This window comes from Stegastes partitus, unplaced genomic scaffold, assembly GCF_000690725.1.
Source record: "Stegastes partitus isolate 25-593 unplaced genomic scaffold, Stegastes_partitus-1.0.2 Scaffold1307, whole genome shotgun sequence".
Taxonomy (NCBI): domain Eukaryota; kingdom Metazoa; phylum Chordata; class Actinopteri; family Pomacentridae; genus Stegastes; species Stegastes partitus.
In genome coordinates, this window is record NW_007579038.1 from 79,830 (window position 1) to 99,391 (window position 19,562).

At 41.7% G+C, this 19,562-nt stretch overlaps 2 protein-coding genes across 3 annotated transcripts; both read right to left on the reverse strand.

The window, feature by feature from the left end:
* Nucleotides 1–3,045: 3,045 nt before the first annotated feature.
* Nucleotides 3,046–7,335, reverse strand: LOC103369590 (thioredoxin-interacting protein). Its single transcript, XM_008298337.1, has 7 exons — nt 6,976–7,335; nt 6,079–6,154; nt 5,836–5,983; nt 5,271–5,483; nt 5,029–5,175; nt 3,996–4,301; nt 3,046–3,495 (listed from the first exon to the last, which is right to left on the reverse strand). Exons 1-7 carry the CDS (start codon nt 7,241–7,243, stop codon nt 3,448–3,450), a joined length of 1,206 nt encoding a protein of 401 aa, XP_008296559.1. The 5' UTR covers nt 7,244–7,335; the 3' UTR covers nt 3,046–3,447.
* A 4,033-nt stretch (nt 7,336–11,368) lies between these two features.
* On the reverse strand, nt 11,369–19,559 carry bnipl (BCL2 interacting protein like). 2 transcript variants are annotated; one of them, XM_008298338.1, is made up of 10 exons: nt 18,986–19,559; nt 15,970–16,050; nt 14,808–14,875; nt 14,426–14,677; nt 14,155–14,355; nt 13,696–13,798; nt 13,466–13,597; nt 13,250–13,336; nt 13,043–13,141; nt 11,369–11,921 (listed from the first exon to the last, which is right to left on the reverse strand). In XM_008298338.1, exons 1-10 carry the CDS (start codon nt 19,027–19,029, stop codon nt 11,897–11,899), a joined length of 1,092 nt encoding a protein of 363 aa, XP_008296560.1. In that variant the 5' UTR covers nt 19,030–19,559; the 3' UTR covers nt 11,369–11,896. The 2 variants fall into 2 exon arrangements, with proteins under 2 accessions (XP_008296560.1, XP_008296561.1); XM_008298339.1 differs by having other exon boundaries at nt 17,201–19,067.
* Nucleotides 19,560–19,562: the final 3 nt, after the last annotated feature.

Sequence of the window (19,562 nt, forward strand, 5' to 3'; positions counted from 1 at the left end):
AGTTCCAGAAATGACACCTGAGAAAGTGTACAGACGAAACAGTTCCGAGCTGCATTAGCCTGTGTGCTAACTGCTGTTAGCATCAGTTTGGTTATTAAAGAATAGCTTCACAGTCTACAACATGTTCCTTCACTGTTTAATTCTGTTTCCTCCATCACTAACTCAGGCCCTGTTGCAGGTTTTCCTCCTGTCTTGCAGTCTGATTCCTGCAGGGGGCGCTCTCACAGCTCCACATATAAGAGGCTCTTCACTGAGTTTTACTGAGGAACTTTCTACAGTGTTTATTACACAGAGTTTAAGTGTTCAGTATGAGCTGTTCTGCTGTGATTGGCTGCAGGTGAGCTCAGGTACAGCAGTAGGTGTCACTGTTTCCTAAGTCTAGCCCTGCTCAGTGTCTGCAGGCTACCTGACTCTCAGCTCCTGTTCCTGTCAGCTCAGATTTTCTAAATATGGCAGCAGGAAGAGGAATGGCAGCGCTGACTCAGACAGCAGATCACTCTGAACCAGTGACTGCTGGCCTCAGCCAATCACGCGCACACTGGGGGGACGTTTCTGGCCAATCAGAGCGTAGGACGGAGTTCTGTAGGTCCAAAGACAGAGAAGAAGAAAGAAGAGGAGCTGAAGATTGAGGTCATCTGAAAGTGCTGATGTGGAGGAGGAGTTATTGCTCCAATCTACAAAACACAACCCATTAAACCAGTAAAACCAGTATACAGGTTAAAAGCTGCCCCATATCCATTCATCCATCCATCCATCCATCCAATCTCCAAATACTGCTTAATTCTCACTAAGGTCACGGGGGTGGTGCTATCCGACCCAACTCAGGGTCAAGGCAGGGGTCACCCTGAACAGGTCACCAGTCTATCACAGGGCTACACAGATTGAGAGACAAACAAGCACATTTACATTTATGCCTACGGACAATTCAGAGTCAGCAATTAACCTCAGCATGTCTTTGGACTTTGGTAGAAAGCCGGAGAACATGATGGGAACCCACCGACAGGGAGGTGAATCAGGGAATGGCTCAATAGTAACTAGGTAAAAGAGAAGCTAGCAAATAACTAGGTGAAAGCTGGATGAGTGCTAATTACCTAAAAGATCTTCTAAAAGATAACTACCTAAAAGCTGGTTAAATGCTAACTAGCTTAAAGCTAATGAGCTAAAAGCTATCTTAACACTAACTAGCTAAAATAAAAGTCGCAAATAGCTGAATAAATATTAATTAGCCAAAAAATAAGCTAAAAGTTAATTGCCTAAAAACCGCTAAAAGCTAACTGGCTAAAAGCTAACTGGCTAAAAGCTAACTAGTTAAAAGCTAACAAGCCTAGCCTAGCAGTGTTGTTTTTGTGAGTTTCTGTGGTTAATCAGTTTTAGCTCATGGTTAGCTGATGGATAACTGATTGTTCAGATTCAGATTTGTTTATTTGCCATATGCAGGTTAACACACAGTCAACTATGCAGCAACTATGAGTTAACTGTTAGCTAACCATCAGCTAACAATGAGTAGCTGATGATTAGCTGATGGTTAAATGGTGGTTAGCAAACAGTTAACTGATGCTTAGCTGATGTTTAACTGATGGTTAGCTAATAGCTCCTGGTTAGCTGATAGTTTGCTGATGGTTAGTTCATAGGTGATGGTTAACTGATGGTTAGGTGATGGTTACCTGAATGCTAGCTGATGGTTAACTGATAATTGTTTGATGATTAGCTAAAGTTTTACTGCTGGTTAACTGCTGGTTAGCTGCTGGTTAGTTGGTTTAAATTGCGGCCCGTGACAGAAGAAGAAACAGAACCCGGTTACTTTATATTTTTAGAGACGCTGACATACTTCATGAAGTATGTCAGCGTCTCTGAACCTGCAGGTTCAGAGCTGTTTCTGTTTCAGCACAATAAGCTGCTACGATTTCACAGTTTTATGGATCAAAACAGAAACTAAATTCAGCTCCTGTTTTACTGCTTATAAGGCCAAGCATTGAAATATGTCTCTTTATACAAACACAAATTAGATATTAAAGTTCTATGATATTTATCCAGGCGTTTAATGGCAGATTGAAGTGTGTGTGTGTGTGTGTGTGTGTGTGTGTGTGTGTGTGTGTGTGTGTGTGCAGCTCCTGTGTTGTTATACTGACTGTGAACAGCTGCTGTTGAAGTAAACAACTGATCACGTTTCACTTAGACACATGCACACATTTGTTTCTGCAGTGACTTTGAGTCAAACTTGAACTTAAATCTGAATTTTATACCAAGTTCAAACACTTGTTAAAAACAAAACCCCATGAACAGTTTTTTCTTCTGAATGTTTCTGCTTTATTGAAACATTCAGACTTTCATGTTAGTCTGAAATCATTCAGACTGTTAACATGAAAGTCTGAATATTTTGGTTTTGTTGAAACATTCAGACTTTCATGTTAACAATCTGAAATTGTTCAGACCTTTTTAAATAAAACATAATTACTGAAACATGTCCTCCCCTTTTAAAGACCTAATCTATTTTTGAATTATCTGGAGCTGTAACTTTCTAAGAAGATGATTCTGAGAACGAATGTTGACTTCAGTGAGCAAATATAATTCGGATCCACCTGTTGAGCTCCAAAATAAACCAGACATCTCTGATGTCCAAAGACAGACTGAACTTCAACCCACTTCTGCTTCTTCATGTACAGCCACACTTACTTTAATCCCACATCGTACTTTGTGAACGTGACTCTGCAGTCAGCTGCCAAACCCTTGTTTATGGACTAAAAGTCATGTGCAGTGTCTTTAATAAAGTCGGCAAAAACTGTTTAAACACAGAGCTGAGCTGCTGTTAGATTCTTCCGAATGTAAGCCTGCAGACGTGTTTGACCCAGTTATTATAGGTGCTTTAAATAAACCTCTGCACAGTGACTGCAGCTGCTTGCACCCTCATGTACAGCCAATGTATATAGTATGTACAGTATATATAGTATATGCAATGTATATAGTATACACAGTGCATAAAGTATATACAATTTATATAGTATATGCAGTATAGTATATACAGTAAACAGCATGACGACGCACAGATTTAAGATCTAAAGATGTTTATTGGTGGAATAGAAAAATAAAAATCTTCTTTACAAAATATGTACAGATGTAACATCAGGATACTGCAGTAACAAAAAACAAAAAAACAATCAGAGTCAACAACGAATATAAAAAAACACTTTTCACAACAAACAATTTTTCTGTTGTCTTCTCAGCAACAAAGTACCAAAACAGGCTGCGTCACCACTAGAAAACTGCTGAGTCACTGACACAAAACTGCTGAGTCGCTGTTGTAGCTGAGCTTAGAGCTTTAGTCCTTGTTGGACAGGGAATGACCGACAGGTCAGAGGACCACATATGGAGCTCAGGCTCCGCCCCCAGGCTCTGCCCTCAGTCCCCTCATGGCGGACGTGTCCTCATCTAGTTGTCAACAGAACGTCCTCAGAACACCTTGACTGCCTGAGGATGGCTGACAGCGTCCTTGTCCACCTGACAACAAGAAGGACAATAAAGACAACAATCAGACAAAATATTCATCTTTAATCTCTAATCCAGATATCAGCACATCTCAGTGTCTCATTTCTTCTAATCTATTTCATCTCATTTAATGTTTCTGTTACTTTCTAAATCTCACGTTATCAGGTTTGAATCCTAAATTTATTTCATCTCACCATGTTTAATCCTGATTCATTTAATCTAACCTCGTTATTCTTGTAGAACTGTGACCTAATTCTGTCTCATTTCATTCAATCCAACATTTGCTGTCATCACGTCTTGCTTGTTTCTTTTCTTCTAGAGTTGTAATCTAATTCCATCTCAGTTCATTTTGTCTTATTTCTATCAATTTCCTTCATCTCGTTTTGAATCAATCTCATGCCATCAGGTCTTTTCTCATTTTAAGAGATACATTTTTTTGTTTTGTGTAACATCTCATCCTCCAATCAGACAGACTGAACCAAACTGGACCTGCACAAGGTGGATGTGCTCACCTCGCTGTAGGCGGGGGGAGGGGGGTAGTGGACCTCTGGTGCCCTCATGAAGATCCCACCCTCGTCATCATCGTCGCCATCATCGTAGTCGTGCAGCAGTGGCGTTCTGGGTCCGTCGACCCGCAGGTCTCTGTGGATGTTGCTGTAACTGGGAGGCGCCGAGGGGAAGGAGGACCAGCTGCTCATGGAACCGGCCTGGCTGCTCATGCTGCTGGTTCTGCTGCCAACACCGCTGAATGGGATGGTACCGATGACCAGCGGCAGCTCCAGAACCAGCTTCTCGCTGCCAGGGATGTGCAGGTAGATCTGAGGTGGCGGAGCTTCACGTTAACCTTGATTTAATTGATTTATTTCTTTGATATATTTGAACATTTTGTCAATCGTATGTCAGCTTGTTTTATTTCATCTCATCTGATATTTTCTTTATCTGATCTCAACTTATCTCAAAACTCTTTTTCATTTTATCTTTTTAGATCTCATTTGTTATTTCATCTAATGTCATCATAATAATTCAAACTTTTAATCTGATCTCATATCATCTGTTATGCTGTTTAACAAACTAATTACACACTAATTTTATTTCATTATATTTCAATTTACTTCATGTAATCCGATGTCATTTTGTCAATGTTATCTCGTATTTTATCTTTATTTTATCTAATTTTCATATTTTAACATTTGTTCAAACTTTGTTTATTTTATTCAGGTTCATTGACATCTGTCCCATCTGGATTATTTTGTTGTCATATTTGATCTGTTTATTTTTTTCTCCTGTCATCTTTTTTCATTGTATATCGACTTATTCAGACTAAATTTATCTTATTTTTAGCTCATCTTTTAACTCAGTATTTCACAGAATGTTATCTTGTATTTTATTTAATCTCATGTCAGTGAATTTTATTTTCTCTAAACTCATCTTTTATCGTATCAATGTTATTTCTTCTGTTATTTTCATTTTATCTCAAAATCAAATTTTTACCTTCTCTGACTTGAAACTGTCTTATGTATCCTGATGACATCATCTCTGACTCACCATGAGGGCGTAGTCCACCTTGATGATGTCACAGCCGAGAAGCGTGGGCTTCAGTTTAGGGACCCTGATGGTTTTTCCCTGCCACATGTCGCACATCCCGGAGATGATGTGGTTCCCTCTGACCGCTGACAGCTTCTGACGCAGAACCTGAACCACGAGAACCAGTAGAATCATTAGAACCAGAGCTCAGACCACCTCTGAAGCCTTGAAACCCTCAAGTGTTAAAGCGTGTCCGGGCTTACCTTGGTGCGTTCATCTACCACGTACGAGTGCTTGGCGATGATGGCGGCCTTTGGCACCACGATCCGCGAGCACGTGTTCTCGAACTTAGCATTGATGCTGATGTCTTCACCCTCACAGAACCCCTTCCTGTCTATCTTAGCCGTGATGGACACCTGACCATCAGGGATGAACATGCAGGTGACCTTCTTCTGTTTGGAGGCTGCAGCCGGAGCCTGAGGAGGAGAAGGAGAAAGAAGAAGAATGAATGAATGAATTTCTGTGACTGTGATGTTGAACTGAATCTGATCAGCTTCAATCTGCTGAAATTAACCTGCAGTTTTAAACTTAATCCTACTTTTATATGTTATGAATACAAACTCTGACTTTATATATTTGCATGTTTTCTGCTCTGATGTTTCTTTGTCTTTTACCTATTTTTAAATAAACTAATAAATATATTTTTACGAAGACAAACTGATCTTGTTAAAACTGCAACTGATCAGTGATTGGTGTATTTTCTTATTTAATGTGACATGCTGAAGCACCAGGGTGCAGGTTTGAGTACTGATCAGGTGTGTTCCGTACCAGCAGGTCGGCCTGGTTCACGTCCAGCGGCTCCTCCACCTCAAACTCCTTCTCACACTGTAAAACATTCTGGGAAGGCCTCTGAAGCTCCGCCCTCACGTAGTAACGCACTGAGCCCAACTTTCCTTTGTAGGATGAAACCAGACGCCTGCAAGCAGAGCATAGCAGCGTTAGCGGGGCCATCGAAAATTGATCAATAACTGATCAATAAGTGGCTGATAACTGATCAGATGTCAGTCTCACCCTGGCGCCGGGAGCTCGAAGCCGAACTGGAAGCTGTAGGTTTTGTCAGCCGGCAGCAGGAAGCAGCCGTCAGCATCTGAAACAGCAAAATTGGAATTTAACCACAACCTCTTTAATAATAAAACTTCCTGTTTCTGCTTCATCCTTGTTTTTTTGGGGTTTTTTTTTACAGTGATTCTGAGTTTCCTTGTCATCGACACATCAAAAGATAATGTTTGAACGCAACACCTGTATTTATCTTTATTATTAACACTGACTTCAAGTCCAGTGAATACAGTTAGACAGAGTTCCATCAATCATTCAACAATTGTGTTTTGCAGGAAAATGTTTCAGTTTGCTTCAACCTGCTGAAATGAGGCTGCAGTTCAGATTCACATGTTGTAACCACTGAGGTGTTCTCTTTGAAATCCACACCAGTGCTGTGTGAACCAATCAGAAGTGAGCTCAGTGTCTGTTATGTAACACCAGGTGCCTTGAGCTCAGCTTGTATTATGACTGTCTGTTTAAAACTGCAGAAAATTCATCTGCAGCTTTCTGAAAATAACATGAATCAGTTTTTCTTTGCAGGCTGTGACAGTAAAGTGAGTATTTTGGGTCTCAAACTTTCAAAATCACGTTTAAATAAGTTATAGTGGCAGTAAAAGAGCTAAGTAAAGAACAAATGAATCAGTGATGAAGATACAGTTGATCTGCAGCTCATGTTCTGTTTTTAATCAACATTTAATTAGTGAAACACAGATTAGATTTCAGGACTTTAATTGATGTTCACCCGCAGACGATTCTTTTTTTTTGTCTAATTAATAAAACTGTTTTCCTAACGTAACTGATTCAGTTATTGATGGGTCAGATTAAACAATACCTCCCACTGCAGGTATTTGTGCTCTCGGTGAGCCTCACCTGTGCTCAGCTCCTCCTCCAGCCGCAGCTCCTCCTCATACTTCAGGTATTCCACCTCCTGACTGCGGCCCCTTCGGTTCTTCCCGCCGCGCTGTTCGACGCGGGCGCAGCCGGCGGCGGTGACCCTGAGGCCGGTGAGCCTGCAGGGCTGCGCCGCCTGTAGCTGCACGGAGCCGCTTAGTTTGTCCCCGCTGCTGTAGAAGGAGCGTCCGGGATCAGAGAACTGCAGCTGGAAGAGCCGCAGCTTGGAGCCCGCTGACAGGACCATGACCCGATTAGTATTGTCAATATATTAGAATGAATTAGTGCTAATGAGGTCTGATTCGATGACTACACTGCTGCTACTGATTCACCAGCTTCTGTCGGTAAACAGAGGGGCCGGTTTTATACCGGAGAGACCCGGTGTGTCTCCGTGTGTGTGTGTTACTGTGTGTCCGGTGTCCCGTTACTTCCACACCGAGCAGCACATGCACACAGCGTGGACAAGCCGGGCCCTCGCAGGACGGAGCTCTGTGAGTGGTCAGGTCCAGGTGTGAGCCAATCAGAGGGCAGGGACGACGCGTGGACAGGTAGTGCAGTGGAGGGGGGCGGAGCCTAAAACTGGGAGCCATAAATGAAGACCAGAGTCAATAGAGTGAGAATAGAAACATATTTATGCACACACAAAACACACACACACACACACACACGGCAGACACGTAACTACAGTAAACAGACAACACACACAACAGACACAAATACTTTAAACACACAAAGACACACTGAGCAGCTGTCAGAAAACAACCTCCATGTTTAGAACTGAGTCCAGTCTGTGATTCTCCTCACACCTTTGACCACTGTTACTGTTACTGTTGTTTATACTAAAAATACCACAATGACTGGGGACCTTCAAAATCACAAAGTCTTTGTTTTCCCCCACAGCATCAGTTTTGTGACTAGAAACCAGCTTCCTACTGATTTACACTGCAGAGTTTTAAATCTGAGCGTTAATCCAGTCTAAATCCAAACTTTAATTCAGTTTAAATTTTAGTCTAATTCCCATTTCAATTTGAGCTTTAATCACATTTGAAGTGAGCTCTATTCCAGTTTCAATTTGAGCATTAATCCAGTTTAAACTAGTTTTAATCTTAGTTAAAACTGAGCTGTAATCAAGTTTAAATCCGGTTTTTAATTCAGTTTCAATCTAAATTTCAATCCACTTTGAATCTGTTTTTATATAGATTAAGTGTGAGCTTTTATCCAGTTTAAAGCCAAGCTTTAATCCAGTTAACATCTGAGTTTTAAATAGAGTTTTATTCCAGTTTCAATTTGAGCTTTAATCCAGTTTAAATCAGTTTTCATATTGTTTAAATTCACTACTGGTGTTGAAAAATCCACCCATGGCTGATATCTGATGTCTGAGTTACTGAGTCTGTAAAACCACATAACAAATAAATATTCAGTTATACTGTGCAGAGAAAAAGGACACAAAGCTAGTTGCTGTAAAAGCTAATTGGCTAAAAAAGATAGCTAAATGTTTACTAGCTAACAGGTAACTAGCTATAAAGGGTAGCTAGCTGATAACTAGCTTTATGAGGTAGCTGAACACTAACAGGCTATAAAAGTAAGCAAAAAGCTAAAGCTAACGTTCCTTTCAGAGCAGCCTGTTAGTGCAGTGTGTTTATTGTGAGTTTATAGTCTAGTTTAACTGTCAGGCTTTAATGATGGTTAATGATGGTTAACTGAGTAAAGTGTGTGCTCGCCATAAACAGAGCAGAAGAGTTTGTAAGTTTCAGATGTTTCAGGATGATCAATAAAAGTTTTAAGCTGATTAGTGATTATTGATTTGTTAAAGATTCTAATCTAAACTTCAAACCAGTGAACTTCCTGCTGTGTTTTTTTTTATTTTATTTTATTTTATTTTATTTTTATGAGGTTCTGACTTTAAAAATGAGCTCTCCTTCGCTCACTTGCTGCTTCACATCATGGTGGTTTCTTTGAACCCAGTTTAAATCTAATGCATCAGAACTGTTTGTCTCACAGGTGAGTGCAGTCAGGTGTTCAGAACCAGAGCCAATCAGGTTCAGTCAGTGATACGATACAATCAGGGATCCAAACTGTATCCAGGAAAAGTGAAATAAACCTGTTTCATGGATGTGGTGTTCAGCTGCATGTTTGTGGGAAAACTGTAACAGAGTGTTTGTACTCTGTGTTATTGACGCTTTTAGTGTAACAAAGTATAATGATGAGGATTTTTAGGTTTACAAGGTTCTCAGTCGGCTCTTCAGGAACCTTTGTGGGCCTGCGGGGCCTTCTGAAGGGCCCCCGCAGATCCCAGGACCTCAGTTGGAGCCCCAGCTGTGGTGCAGGCTGCCCCCTGCTGGACAGAAGTTGATACCTGATTTCTAAAATACAGTGAAGTGGAATACTGGCAGCTGATTGGCTGAGTTTGTTCAGGTGAGCAGGCTGATAGTTCTCAGGTGGACTGGGACACCTGAAGCTCTGCCCTTTTTCTACTGTGACACCGGGAGGATGAAGCACCTCAGAATGAGAACAGTTTATTCTGATCTAATTTTAAAAAAAAAAAAAAAAAACAAAAACAGAAAAACAACAACAACTGCTGAACACAGTTATTGTAGCAATAGCAGCAGCTCTGACAGTAACCTGCTGCTGAAACACTGGTGGTAGAAAAATATGCCGAAACACCAAAGAATATTTAGAAAGAGTAATAAAACCTCCCTCATACTTTCTAAAAAATGTCCCAAAAGTTGTAATAAAACACGGTAAAGAAAATAAACACAAATGTCTAAAATATGGATAAAAAGTCCAATAAATGCTAAGATAAATGTATAAAGTGGGAATAAAGGACTGTGAAATAGCTCCAACCTGCTACTAACACACTGACGGGTAATAATCTGATCATATGTCAGTCAGAGAAATTAACCAAATTTTTACTGATGTAGGAGTTTAATGCTGCAGTTGGATATTTTTACTTTGCTGTATTTAACTGAAGTAGAGCATCTGAATATTCGTTTTACCTCTGATCAACAATCACGTGTGTACTGTGTAAAACAGTCTGACCTGAACGGATCAATCAGTCAGCTGCTTTAAAACCAAAAGTCAGTTTTGTTTGTGATGTTCAGTGATTATTGACTCACCAGCTGCTGATGTTCAGTCTGAATCCAGTGGAACCTGAATCTGAAAACAGAACAAAGAAGCTGCAGCATCTGAAGCTGTTCAGATGTTCCTCTGTTAGCTATTGGAGGCTGCTCTCAGGTGTGGTTCTGCCACCTGCTGGATATTTAGAGCTCTGCGCTGAACTTTACTGAAAAAAAACATCACAGCTAGAATTGTTTTGGTTTTAAAACAATCTGAGAAAGTGCTGCAAGGTTCTAGTAATGTTTTTATCAGGAAGCTTTCTTTTAGTTCCCAGAATGTTCTCTTTTAAAGGCCGAATAAAGTTCCTAAAAAACATTAAAAAATGAAATTCAAATGTTCAAAAAACATTTTTAAAATGTTGCAATGAGAATGTCCTTACTTTGTTATCATGTAACACCATGAGAATATTTTATAGAAGAATGTTCTACAGCAACATCTCCGGAACATCCTCAGAACATTACAGGATGAATGTTCCACCTTTGGTAATATATCACATGATCGGAACAATCTGTCTTCTGAGGCTTTGATAACATCTTGAAAACATTTTTCTGAATCTTGGTTTGAGGACGTTCTTCTTTTGTTCTCATGGAACATAATCTGACAAGATCCTCCAAACATCCTTTGAATGTTAAAACATTCTGTGTCAGTTCACTTTTACCTTCATGGAGATATTACACTGTAAAATAAATCCTGTAAAAACTATTAAGATCTGACAGAAGAAATAGATTAACCAGTGGAATGTTCAAAAACTGTGAGAGTAACCTAAAATATCTGTAAAATAAAGTGTTTTTTAAAAATATTTAACTACAATGAAACTGTCCAACTGTATTTTCACACATTGTTAAAGAAATCATTTATTACATTACAGATTATTGGTGTGAATGTTATTTAGTTTTGGCCTGTTTTTGATTGTTTGTTTTTTACCATTACCTATTAAATTTAAAAAAAAATAATAATCAGCTGTTTTACTGGTTATCATCTGCAATTTCCCAAAACAGGAAAAATCAGTAAAATTGTTAAAGAAATTTTTATCAAGCTAAAAACAGTTTTTTTTCCCCAGTGTGCATGAAATGAGAATTATCCTTAAAACTTTCTTTCAAAATTTGATTAGAATATTTTCCTTAAATCATTATTAGAACTTGTAAATAATCTGAGCCAACATTGTGGGAACGTTCCCTGCTCCACTGTTTCAGTCTGAAACACTCACACCTACCAGAACCAGAACCATGAAACACAGCAGAGAGTGGACCTGTAGAACCTGTTTGATCGGTGCTTTTATTACAGGTGGGCAGCAGGTAAAACACATGTTCCTGCAGCTGGATATTAAAACCAAATTAAACCCAGATTAACCAACCTGATCAGCAGCTGTGTTTGTTCAGAAGCATGAAGGCAGCAGAGAAACAAGCTGGAGGCTTTACCCTGTTGCTATGACAACAGGTTCAGATGGTCAACACGCAGAAACATCAGGATGCTGCTGATTTCTCAGTAAAACCAACTTCTGGTGTTTTTAAACATCCGAAACAGTTCAAACAAACCTCCCAGATCAGTTAAAGGAAAAGTCACTCAGAGTCTGAACACTGCTGTTCTTATCTCAGATTAAAGAGGAGACAGTCAGGACGTCTCCACGTGTTCCTCAGAGAACCTGATGTTCTTCTGTATGTTGGAGAACGCTGATCTCCTCCAACACTCAGGCAGCATCAGTAACAACTCTCAGTCTGTTCGTCTGTACAGCAGCTGGACAGACGTTCTCCTGATTAACTCCGACCTCCAGATTCATCCACTGTCATCTGTTCTGCTTCTCATCAAACCTGCAGGTAGACATCAGAAGAACCAGAACATCAGCTCACTATGGGAACAAAAGCTGAGGAGCTGAAACCAACACAACTGTCTGCTGCAGAACTCTTCCTACATCCAGTCACAGTTATCATGCCAACAAATAAACCAGGAAACGTGAACGTTCTCCTGCAGCTCAACTGATCTGAAATAAAATCCAGACTCTTATTCTGACACTCAGAACAAAGTAGCATCAAGTTCTAAACACAAGGTTCAGCAAAAATTTAACCAAAATATCAACGTGAAATAAAACAGAACCTGTAGAACCATGACAGATAAAGGCAGCGATCAGTGGAGTTACAGCAGACTTACAACAGAGTAAAAGCAGAGTTAGTGTTCTTACTGGTGGGTTCCTCAGAGCTTCAGTAGAATGAAATTGGACTTTTTGGTTCTGAAGATGGTTCACTTTGACTCATCTGCTTCAGTTCTAACTGACTGGTGGGGAGTTCCAGTATTTACTGCAAACTCAAATGACTCATGGCCCATTAACAATCCAAAGCTCACGTGACTTGTTAATGTTTGTGAAAGATGCTGCTCCAGTTGATGTTTTCCTTCACTCTTCTCTTAAACTATCTCCTCTTTCCAGAATGTGGACTTTACTGTCCATCACCACTATTACAAGTTAGGTAATCCCTCACACGGCAGTTTCACAACCACACACATGGCAGTTTGAAGACTATTTACAAGTTGAGTCATCACACACATTGCCGTTTCACCACCATTTATGCCTTCAGTCATGTAGTTTTTCTGCCATTACCACCTTCGGTTATCCATTACCTGGCAGTGTAGTCATCATCAACACTTTCAGTTGTCCCTCATCTGATAGTGTTAGCACTAATTACACCTTCAGTCAGCCATCACCTGGCAGTTTCACAACAATTACACCTTCAGTCAGTCATCACCTGGCAGTTTCACACCATGAGTCATGTGATTTAAGAATGACAGGACTCATGAGCGTGAGAATAAATACCTGGGACTCCTTATCAGGCAGAACTGAGGAGCTTCCTGAATGGCGTTGAAGTTTCTTCTAGCACTTACAATAGAAGTCCAGTTAAGTTCTGCAGCTCTGAGGATCACAGTGAACTTCAGGACTTACTGTCGGATGGCGTCTGGAATCTGTAGTCGGTCTGTGGGGATCAATTCGGAGAGCTGCTGTAGACTCTGAACGAAGCGGATCTTCCTGCTGAACTTCTCGCTGTGGACACAGTGTTGCTATTGTGATTCTGTGTCTCTGTTGGTGTGTGTGTTTGTGTGTGTGTGTGTGTGTGTGTGTGTGTGTGTGTGTGCATGTGTGTGTTCAGACCTGATGAAAGGTTTCACCACAGTGATCAGAGCTTTAATGTACCAGGCAGGATGGACGACTAGCAGCCCCTTCAGGTCCTTCTTCAACCTAACAGACAGACAGGTAGGGTAGACAGACAGAATGACCCCTCTGTTGCCATGAAAACAAGGTGCACTCTATCCTTAAAAGTGCTGGCTCTGCCCCTCAGGGCTGTCCAGGTGAGTGAACCTAGCGTACCTCCTGTCAATGGAGGTGTAGCAGTTGTGAAGCCATTTCATGGCTGGCAATTTGTTCCTGGGAGCCATGGCACACAAGTAGACCAGCAGGTAGTTCTCCGACACCATCAGGTCCAACGTTCCCACAATGTACCTGCAGGTAAACAAGTACACTGTTACACCTGTGCCAGGTGTTTACCAGGTGTTCATGTAATGCTCATACTTCATTCCTGTTTACAGATCCAGACTCACCTGAACAGGTTGTCCATGACGTACTCGTAGTCCTCCACTGTGTTCTCTGGCAGGTAACAGGAAGTGAACAGGATGATGGCGTTCATACCGTCCCCATAATAACCTGATGACCAATCACATACAGAGGAGCCACACTTTGCCTTCAGATTCCACCAGACAAACAAGTCATGCTTACAGTGACACAGCTGCACAGCACATATGACCTCTCTCTGCTGTGTGTCATGTGTGTTACAGGTAAGTTTCAGGTGCATTTCAGGTGTGTCTTTCATACATTTTAGGTGTGTTTCAGGTCTGTCATAGATGTTTTCCAGGTGTGTTCCAGGTGCGTTTTAGGTGTGTTTTAGGTGCGTTTTAGGTGTGTTTTAGTGTGTTTCAGGCAAGTTTAAGGGTTTTTTTTTCCAGTCTGTTTTAGGTGTGTTTCGGGTCTGTTATTTTTCAGGTGTGTTTTTAATCTCTGACCTCCGTGTGACAGGACCTGCAGGTACGGCTCCAGGACACTCATGTTGACGTGGTACTCATGTCCAGCGATGCAGAACCTTCTCCAGCGGCGCCCCTTGCTGTCCACCTGATCTAGCTCCATTAGACCCTCAGATGACACAGTTGGGCTTGTGGCCACGCCCATGGCCCCGCCCCTGCCCCTCCCCATGCGAGGCAGGTCATCTGTTAGACAGAGGTCAGATGTCAGGTATCAGACTGGTAAATTCTCGTCTCTAGGAAGTTTATGTCACACCTTCCCACTCCAGGTCAGGGTTGCTGTCAGGCAGCGTTCCCGTCTCGCTGTCCGACGGTGTCTCCAGAGCTTCCAGGTTGATGTCGAGAGATGGCGTCTCATCTGGTGTTGCAGACAGTGCTGCTGCTGAAAAGCTGTCATTCAGGTCGTGAGAGTCGCGGCCGCTCAAAGTGAGACTGAGAGATGGAGCCACCAGACGCTTCTTTGCCACGCCCCCGACGGTACCTGATAGGGCAAGGCTGGTGGGCGGGGCTAAGGTGAGAACAGGGGGCAGGGAAGGAAACACAGAGTTAAGAGTGAGCTATATAGCTAAACGTTTTCTTTTTTTCTTTTCAGTGATTCTAACTAAAACAAAGTTGTAAAACAGGAACTCTATTTTCACCTGGTGCTCTGGCATCCCTTTCTGGACTCTCGACATCCTCCGGACTCCCACAGTCCTCTGGTAGTGGTCTGAACCATCAACACCAAACACCGAACCAGAGAGATAAAAAATATGAGGGTCATTTTGAAGGACTCTTCTGTCTATTAAACACAGATGTTTGTTAGCATTTATCAGTGTTGACATCTGTTAGCTTCGGTTAGCATCAAACAGGGTTAAAGTCTATTAGCATCATACAGTGTCGGTTAGCATCTGTCAGTGTTAGCATCTGTTGGCCCCTGTTAGCATCCATTAATATTAGCATCAGTTAGCATGTTACTGTCTATTAGCATCTATCGCTCCATATCCATCAGAGTTACCCTCTGTTGGCATCTATTAGCTTTCATCAGTACTACCTTCTGTTAGTGTTACTGTCTATTAGCATTTATTAGCGTCAATGAATGTTATGTCTGCTAGCATCTTTTAGTGTCTGTTAGCATTCTTCTGTGTTAGCCTCTGTTAACATCTGTCAGTATGGATTAGCATCCATTAATTTCTGTCAGTATTAGTCAGCATCAGTTAGCGTCAGTGTTAGTCAAGTTAGCCTCCATCTGCTGTTCCTCTGTCTCTGTTTAGCAATGTGTTACAGAGGAAGCTTAGAGGTGAATTCTAACTATCAGTGTCAGTATCACTATACTCATATAACTGTCAGGGTCACTTAGCATATGTTAGCACTGATTAGTCTCTGGAAGGATCAATGTCTGTATGAGTAAGTATCAGTTAAAAACTGCCAGTATGAAATAGCATTTGTTAGGATTGGTTAAGCATCCGTCAGTTTTAGCATCAGTTTCCCTCTGTTAGCATCCATCAGTGTCAGTTAGCCACTGTCAGTATCAGTAATCATCTTTTTGCTGTGGTTGGCCTCTGTAAGTTTCCATCAGTGTCAGTATTGGATAGTACCAGTTGGCCGCTGTAAATGCCTTTTGGCAGCAGTTAGCATCTGTCAGTATCATTTAGCATCAGTTATCCTCTGTTAGCATTTCTTAACATTTGTTAGCATCCATCAGTTAACGTCAGTGCTAGCATTACTTAGCCACAATTAGCCTCTATCAGTATGTTTTCAGCAGTGTGTTTCAGGTAAAGCTGACAGGTGATGTCTGACTTTAGCTGCCAGAGAAGGCCTGACCTGGGGAAGCCATCGTCCTGCCACTCCTCCCTCAGCTCCATGTCCTGGATGTTGTTTGGCTCTGCGGCTCCTGGAGCAGCTCTGTAGGAATCAAACACAAGCAACATCTCTGAATGAAATCTTTTCTCAGATTGAACGATAACATCTGAATGTTTTAGCACCTGATCCGGTTTGTGTACACAGTGACAGGCCACACAGGAGAAAATTGGTAAAAAAAAAAATATATATATGGATATAGACTAAACAATATATACAGAAAATGTGCAACAATATTTACAACTGAGAATAAAGGTTTGAATATGAAAACACTACAGTAAACAGATTGAAATATAAAGTGACTGTCGTGTGGTTGTTGTGACGTATAAATGTGTGAGTATTGAGTTTGCGTATGTCTTTTCTTCTGCAAGTTTAAGTGCTCATAATTACAAATAAAATAAAGAACATGAAGAGCTAAAAACTAAAACTAAAAACTGACTGATTTATTTCAGTCAGCAGAACAAAGTGATGTCTTCAAACATCAGATAATCTGAATACAGTTGAACTTCAAGAGTCTATAAATTCATTGAATAGCAGCAACGTCACTGATTTCAGAACAAAATCTGTGAAGGAAGCCAAACATCAGGTTTACAGTTTAGAGATTCATCAGCCCGACGTCATCTGGTGAAGTTGTTTATTATAACAGGTGGAACCACATTGAGAGGACAGGACAGTGTGTTCAGGGACACTCTGGACTCCTGACAATCAGCTGCTGTTTGACGTTGACTCCAGATTTAAAGCTTCTCAGTTTTTGTCTCCATTTCAGGTGAAACTAGAATCAGGACTTTGATCTGCCGCAGTTTGTTGCTGTTTTAATCACTGAGTATTCAGGTCCAGCACTGTAGTAAAAGTACTACCAGAAACAGTCGAGTAATGTCATTGAAAGCACTCATTGTCACTTTTTCAGCTGTAAAACTTGTTGATGTCATGTGGATGTATTGACCGGCAGCAACTGATCAATATTTTTTTTTTAATCAATCCGCTGATTAGTTTTTGATTAACAGACCTGTTTAGTTGGTAAATGTATGAAAATAAACCTGACAAAGCCACAGATCTCCTCAGCGACGCCTGTATAACACTTGCCACACACAGCTGTCAGCTCACTCTCAAATCAGACTCCATTCACTTTTCTGTCATTTTAAGCTTCTTCTTGGTTTTCCTGTTAAACGGAAAGGTGCAGTCAGGTGATTCTCACCTGTCAGGTCTGGCAGGTAACACTCCTCAGTTCGGCATGTTAGTCTGGAGAACGTCGCGTCGTTCTCTGAAAATCTATATCTGATCAGACTAAACAAACCTGCTCACTCAGACTGACGCACCTGAGCAGGTGAGGGGGGGCGGGGCTCTATTGTACCTCTGTTTGTTGTTGTTGAGAGGAGACACCCAGCCAGGTAACCACACCCGTGTATATGTGTTTGTCTGCAGGTCACAGGTGACGGAGATCAGGTGTGCAGCAGAAAGTGGGTGGTCCTCTTCAGGTGAGGGCTCTCATGTTTCCACTGTGTTGCCTTCATTGCCTGGCTGGGAAAAACCAACACTAAACATCCAGCCAGGAGAATGAGCCAGACTGGTCTGTGCAGGTGTGCTTACTTAGTGGGCTCCAGGGGTCCCTGATGAAGTTCTGCATAAAATGAAGAAGGTTCTGGAGGAAAGTCCAGGGTTCTAAATGAGATTATCACGAATACTTGAGGAGACTGCACCTGTGTTTGAGGAGGTTCCAGCGTTCCTAAGACGATCCCAATGTTACTTGAGAGGTGTTCTAAGGAGGTTCTAAGACTCTTGACACAGGCTTAGGGTTTCTTCCGGAGGTTCCAGGGTTCTTGATGGATTTTTCAGGGGTACTTGAAAAGGCTGCAATAGTGTTTGAAGAGGTTTCAGGTGTTTTTGAGGAGGTTCCAGGGTCGTTGAAAGAGTTCCAGGGTTCCTAAGCAGGTCGACAGTTTACCCGAGGAGGTTCGAAGACTCTTTCAGGAAGGCTAATGGGTGTGGGAGGTTCCAGATGCTTGCGGAGGTTTTAAATAAAACAAAGAAGGTTCCTGAAGAACCTTTAGGGTTCTTGAGGGGTTTCCATGGTTTCCTGAGGCAGCACCAGATTGGTGGAATGGGTTCAAGGGTTCTTAGGAGGGTCCAAATTTTACCTGAGAGGAATTTGGGTGTTATAAGGAGGTTCTATGACTCTTTAGATGGGCTTTGTGTCTGGATGAGGTTTCAGGGTTTTTTAAGTTTTTGAAGGGTTCCTAAGAGAGAGTAAAGTTTACCTGAGAGGAATGCAGGAGTTCTAAGGAGGTTCTAACATACTTGACACGTTCTTGGGGTATCTGTAAGATGTTCAGCTGTTCTTAGTGCGGTTTCCATAAGTACTTATGGAGGTTCCAAGAGTCCTTAAAAAGCTGCAATTGAGGTTGAAGAGGGAAAAAGTGATTTTGAAGGGAACCCTGGGTACTTGAAGGGAGTCATGGTTTCCTGAGGAACTTCAAGAGGTCCTATGAGTGCTTAAAGGGGTTCCTCATGAGGCATCAGATATACTGAAGTAGCATCTTGAGGTATTTTCAGGTTTGTTGATTTCCATTCTTGGTATAGCATAAGCATTTGATGAGATTGAAATGGCGTTTGAAGAGCTTCCAGGTTGCTTGAAATGTTTTCAGGGTTCCAAGTGTTACCTGAGAGTAGTTCAGATGTTCTAAAGAGGTTCTCTTTTAGGGAGTTCAACTTCTCTTTAAGAGATTCCAGGTTCGTGAGGAACCTCCAGGGTTCTTGCAGGGTTTCCATGAGTTCTCGAGGCAACTTAGCAACATGGCAGTGAAAGCATTATGGCGATGCCTTCACTGACCCTCAGGCGGAACCAATGTCAGCATCAAAAACACAGACAGAAGTTCCTGTTTTTACAGGAACAGGAAACACAGACATGCACATGCGCACACACATACACACACACACACACACACAGATACTCGATCCGTTTGGTTCTAAATATTTAACGTACCTGTTGTCTGTATGTCCACCCGTGTCCTCAGCAGTGGAGCTCATGATGGCACAGTGACGTCACGGCGTGTTCTGACCGGCACCTATGACCTGCTGGATGTCTGCCTGTGTGTTTCCTCTCTCTCTCTCTCTCTCTCTCTCTCTGAGCTTCACTCTGACTCTATGGGACTCACTCGCCCTGTCTGTCTGCATTTCACAGCAGAGCTGCCGTCTCATTGGTCAATGCTCACCTGCTCTGTGCAGACAGGTGAGGGACAAAGGAGCTGCAGTCTGACTTCATTAAGATCAACCAATCAGCTGCACAGGTTATTTAAAGTAAGAGGAAGACGCAGGAGCCCTCAGGATCCTAAAGCCTGCCGTCTCCAGTTTGATGCAAACAGATTGTTTTGTTTTTTTTAAACGACCAGCAAACATGAGTAAAGAAAGTAAATGTTTCTGAGCTGCAAGTTGGAAATAGACAATAAAATCAGTTGTTTGTTCAACTTTAATAATCAGAAGTCAAATATTTGTCTTTATTATAATCACAAATCAACTGGCGACCTGTCCAGGGCGTCCCCTGCCTTCGTCCTAAGTCCGCT

What these genes read in the sequence shown, in the direction of transcription:
- LOC103369590 (XM_008298337.1), bottom strand. Translation starts at nt 7,243, where the DNA reads ATGGTCCTGTCAGCGGGCTCCAAGCTGCGGCTCTTCCAGCTGCAGTTC. An exon ending in GGAGGAGGAGCTGAGCACAG is followed by an intron (nt 6,155 to 6,975) that starts GTGAGGCTCACC and finishes TTGCTGTTTCAG; the next exon opens with ATGCTGACGGCTGCTTCCTG. An exon ending in TGAACCAGGCCGACCTGCTG is followed by an intron (nt 5,484 to 5,835) that starts GTACGGAACACA and finishes TCTCCTCCTCAG; the next exon opens with GCTCCGGCTGCAGCCTCCAA.
- bnipl (XM_008298338.1), bottom strand. Translation starts at nt 19,029, where the DNA reads ATGAGCTCCACTGCTGAGGACACGGGTGGACATACAGACAACAG. An exon ending in CAGGACGATGGCTTCCCCAG is followed by an intron (nt 14,876 to 15,969) that starts GTCAGGCCTTCT and finishes TTGATGGTTCAG; the next exon opens with ACCACTACCAGAGGACTGTG. An exon ending in GCAGGTCCTGTCACACGGAG is followed by an intron (nt 13,799 to 14,154) that starts GTCAGAGATTAA and finishes ATTGGTCATCAG; the next exon opens with GTTATTATGGGGACGGTATG.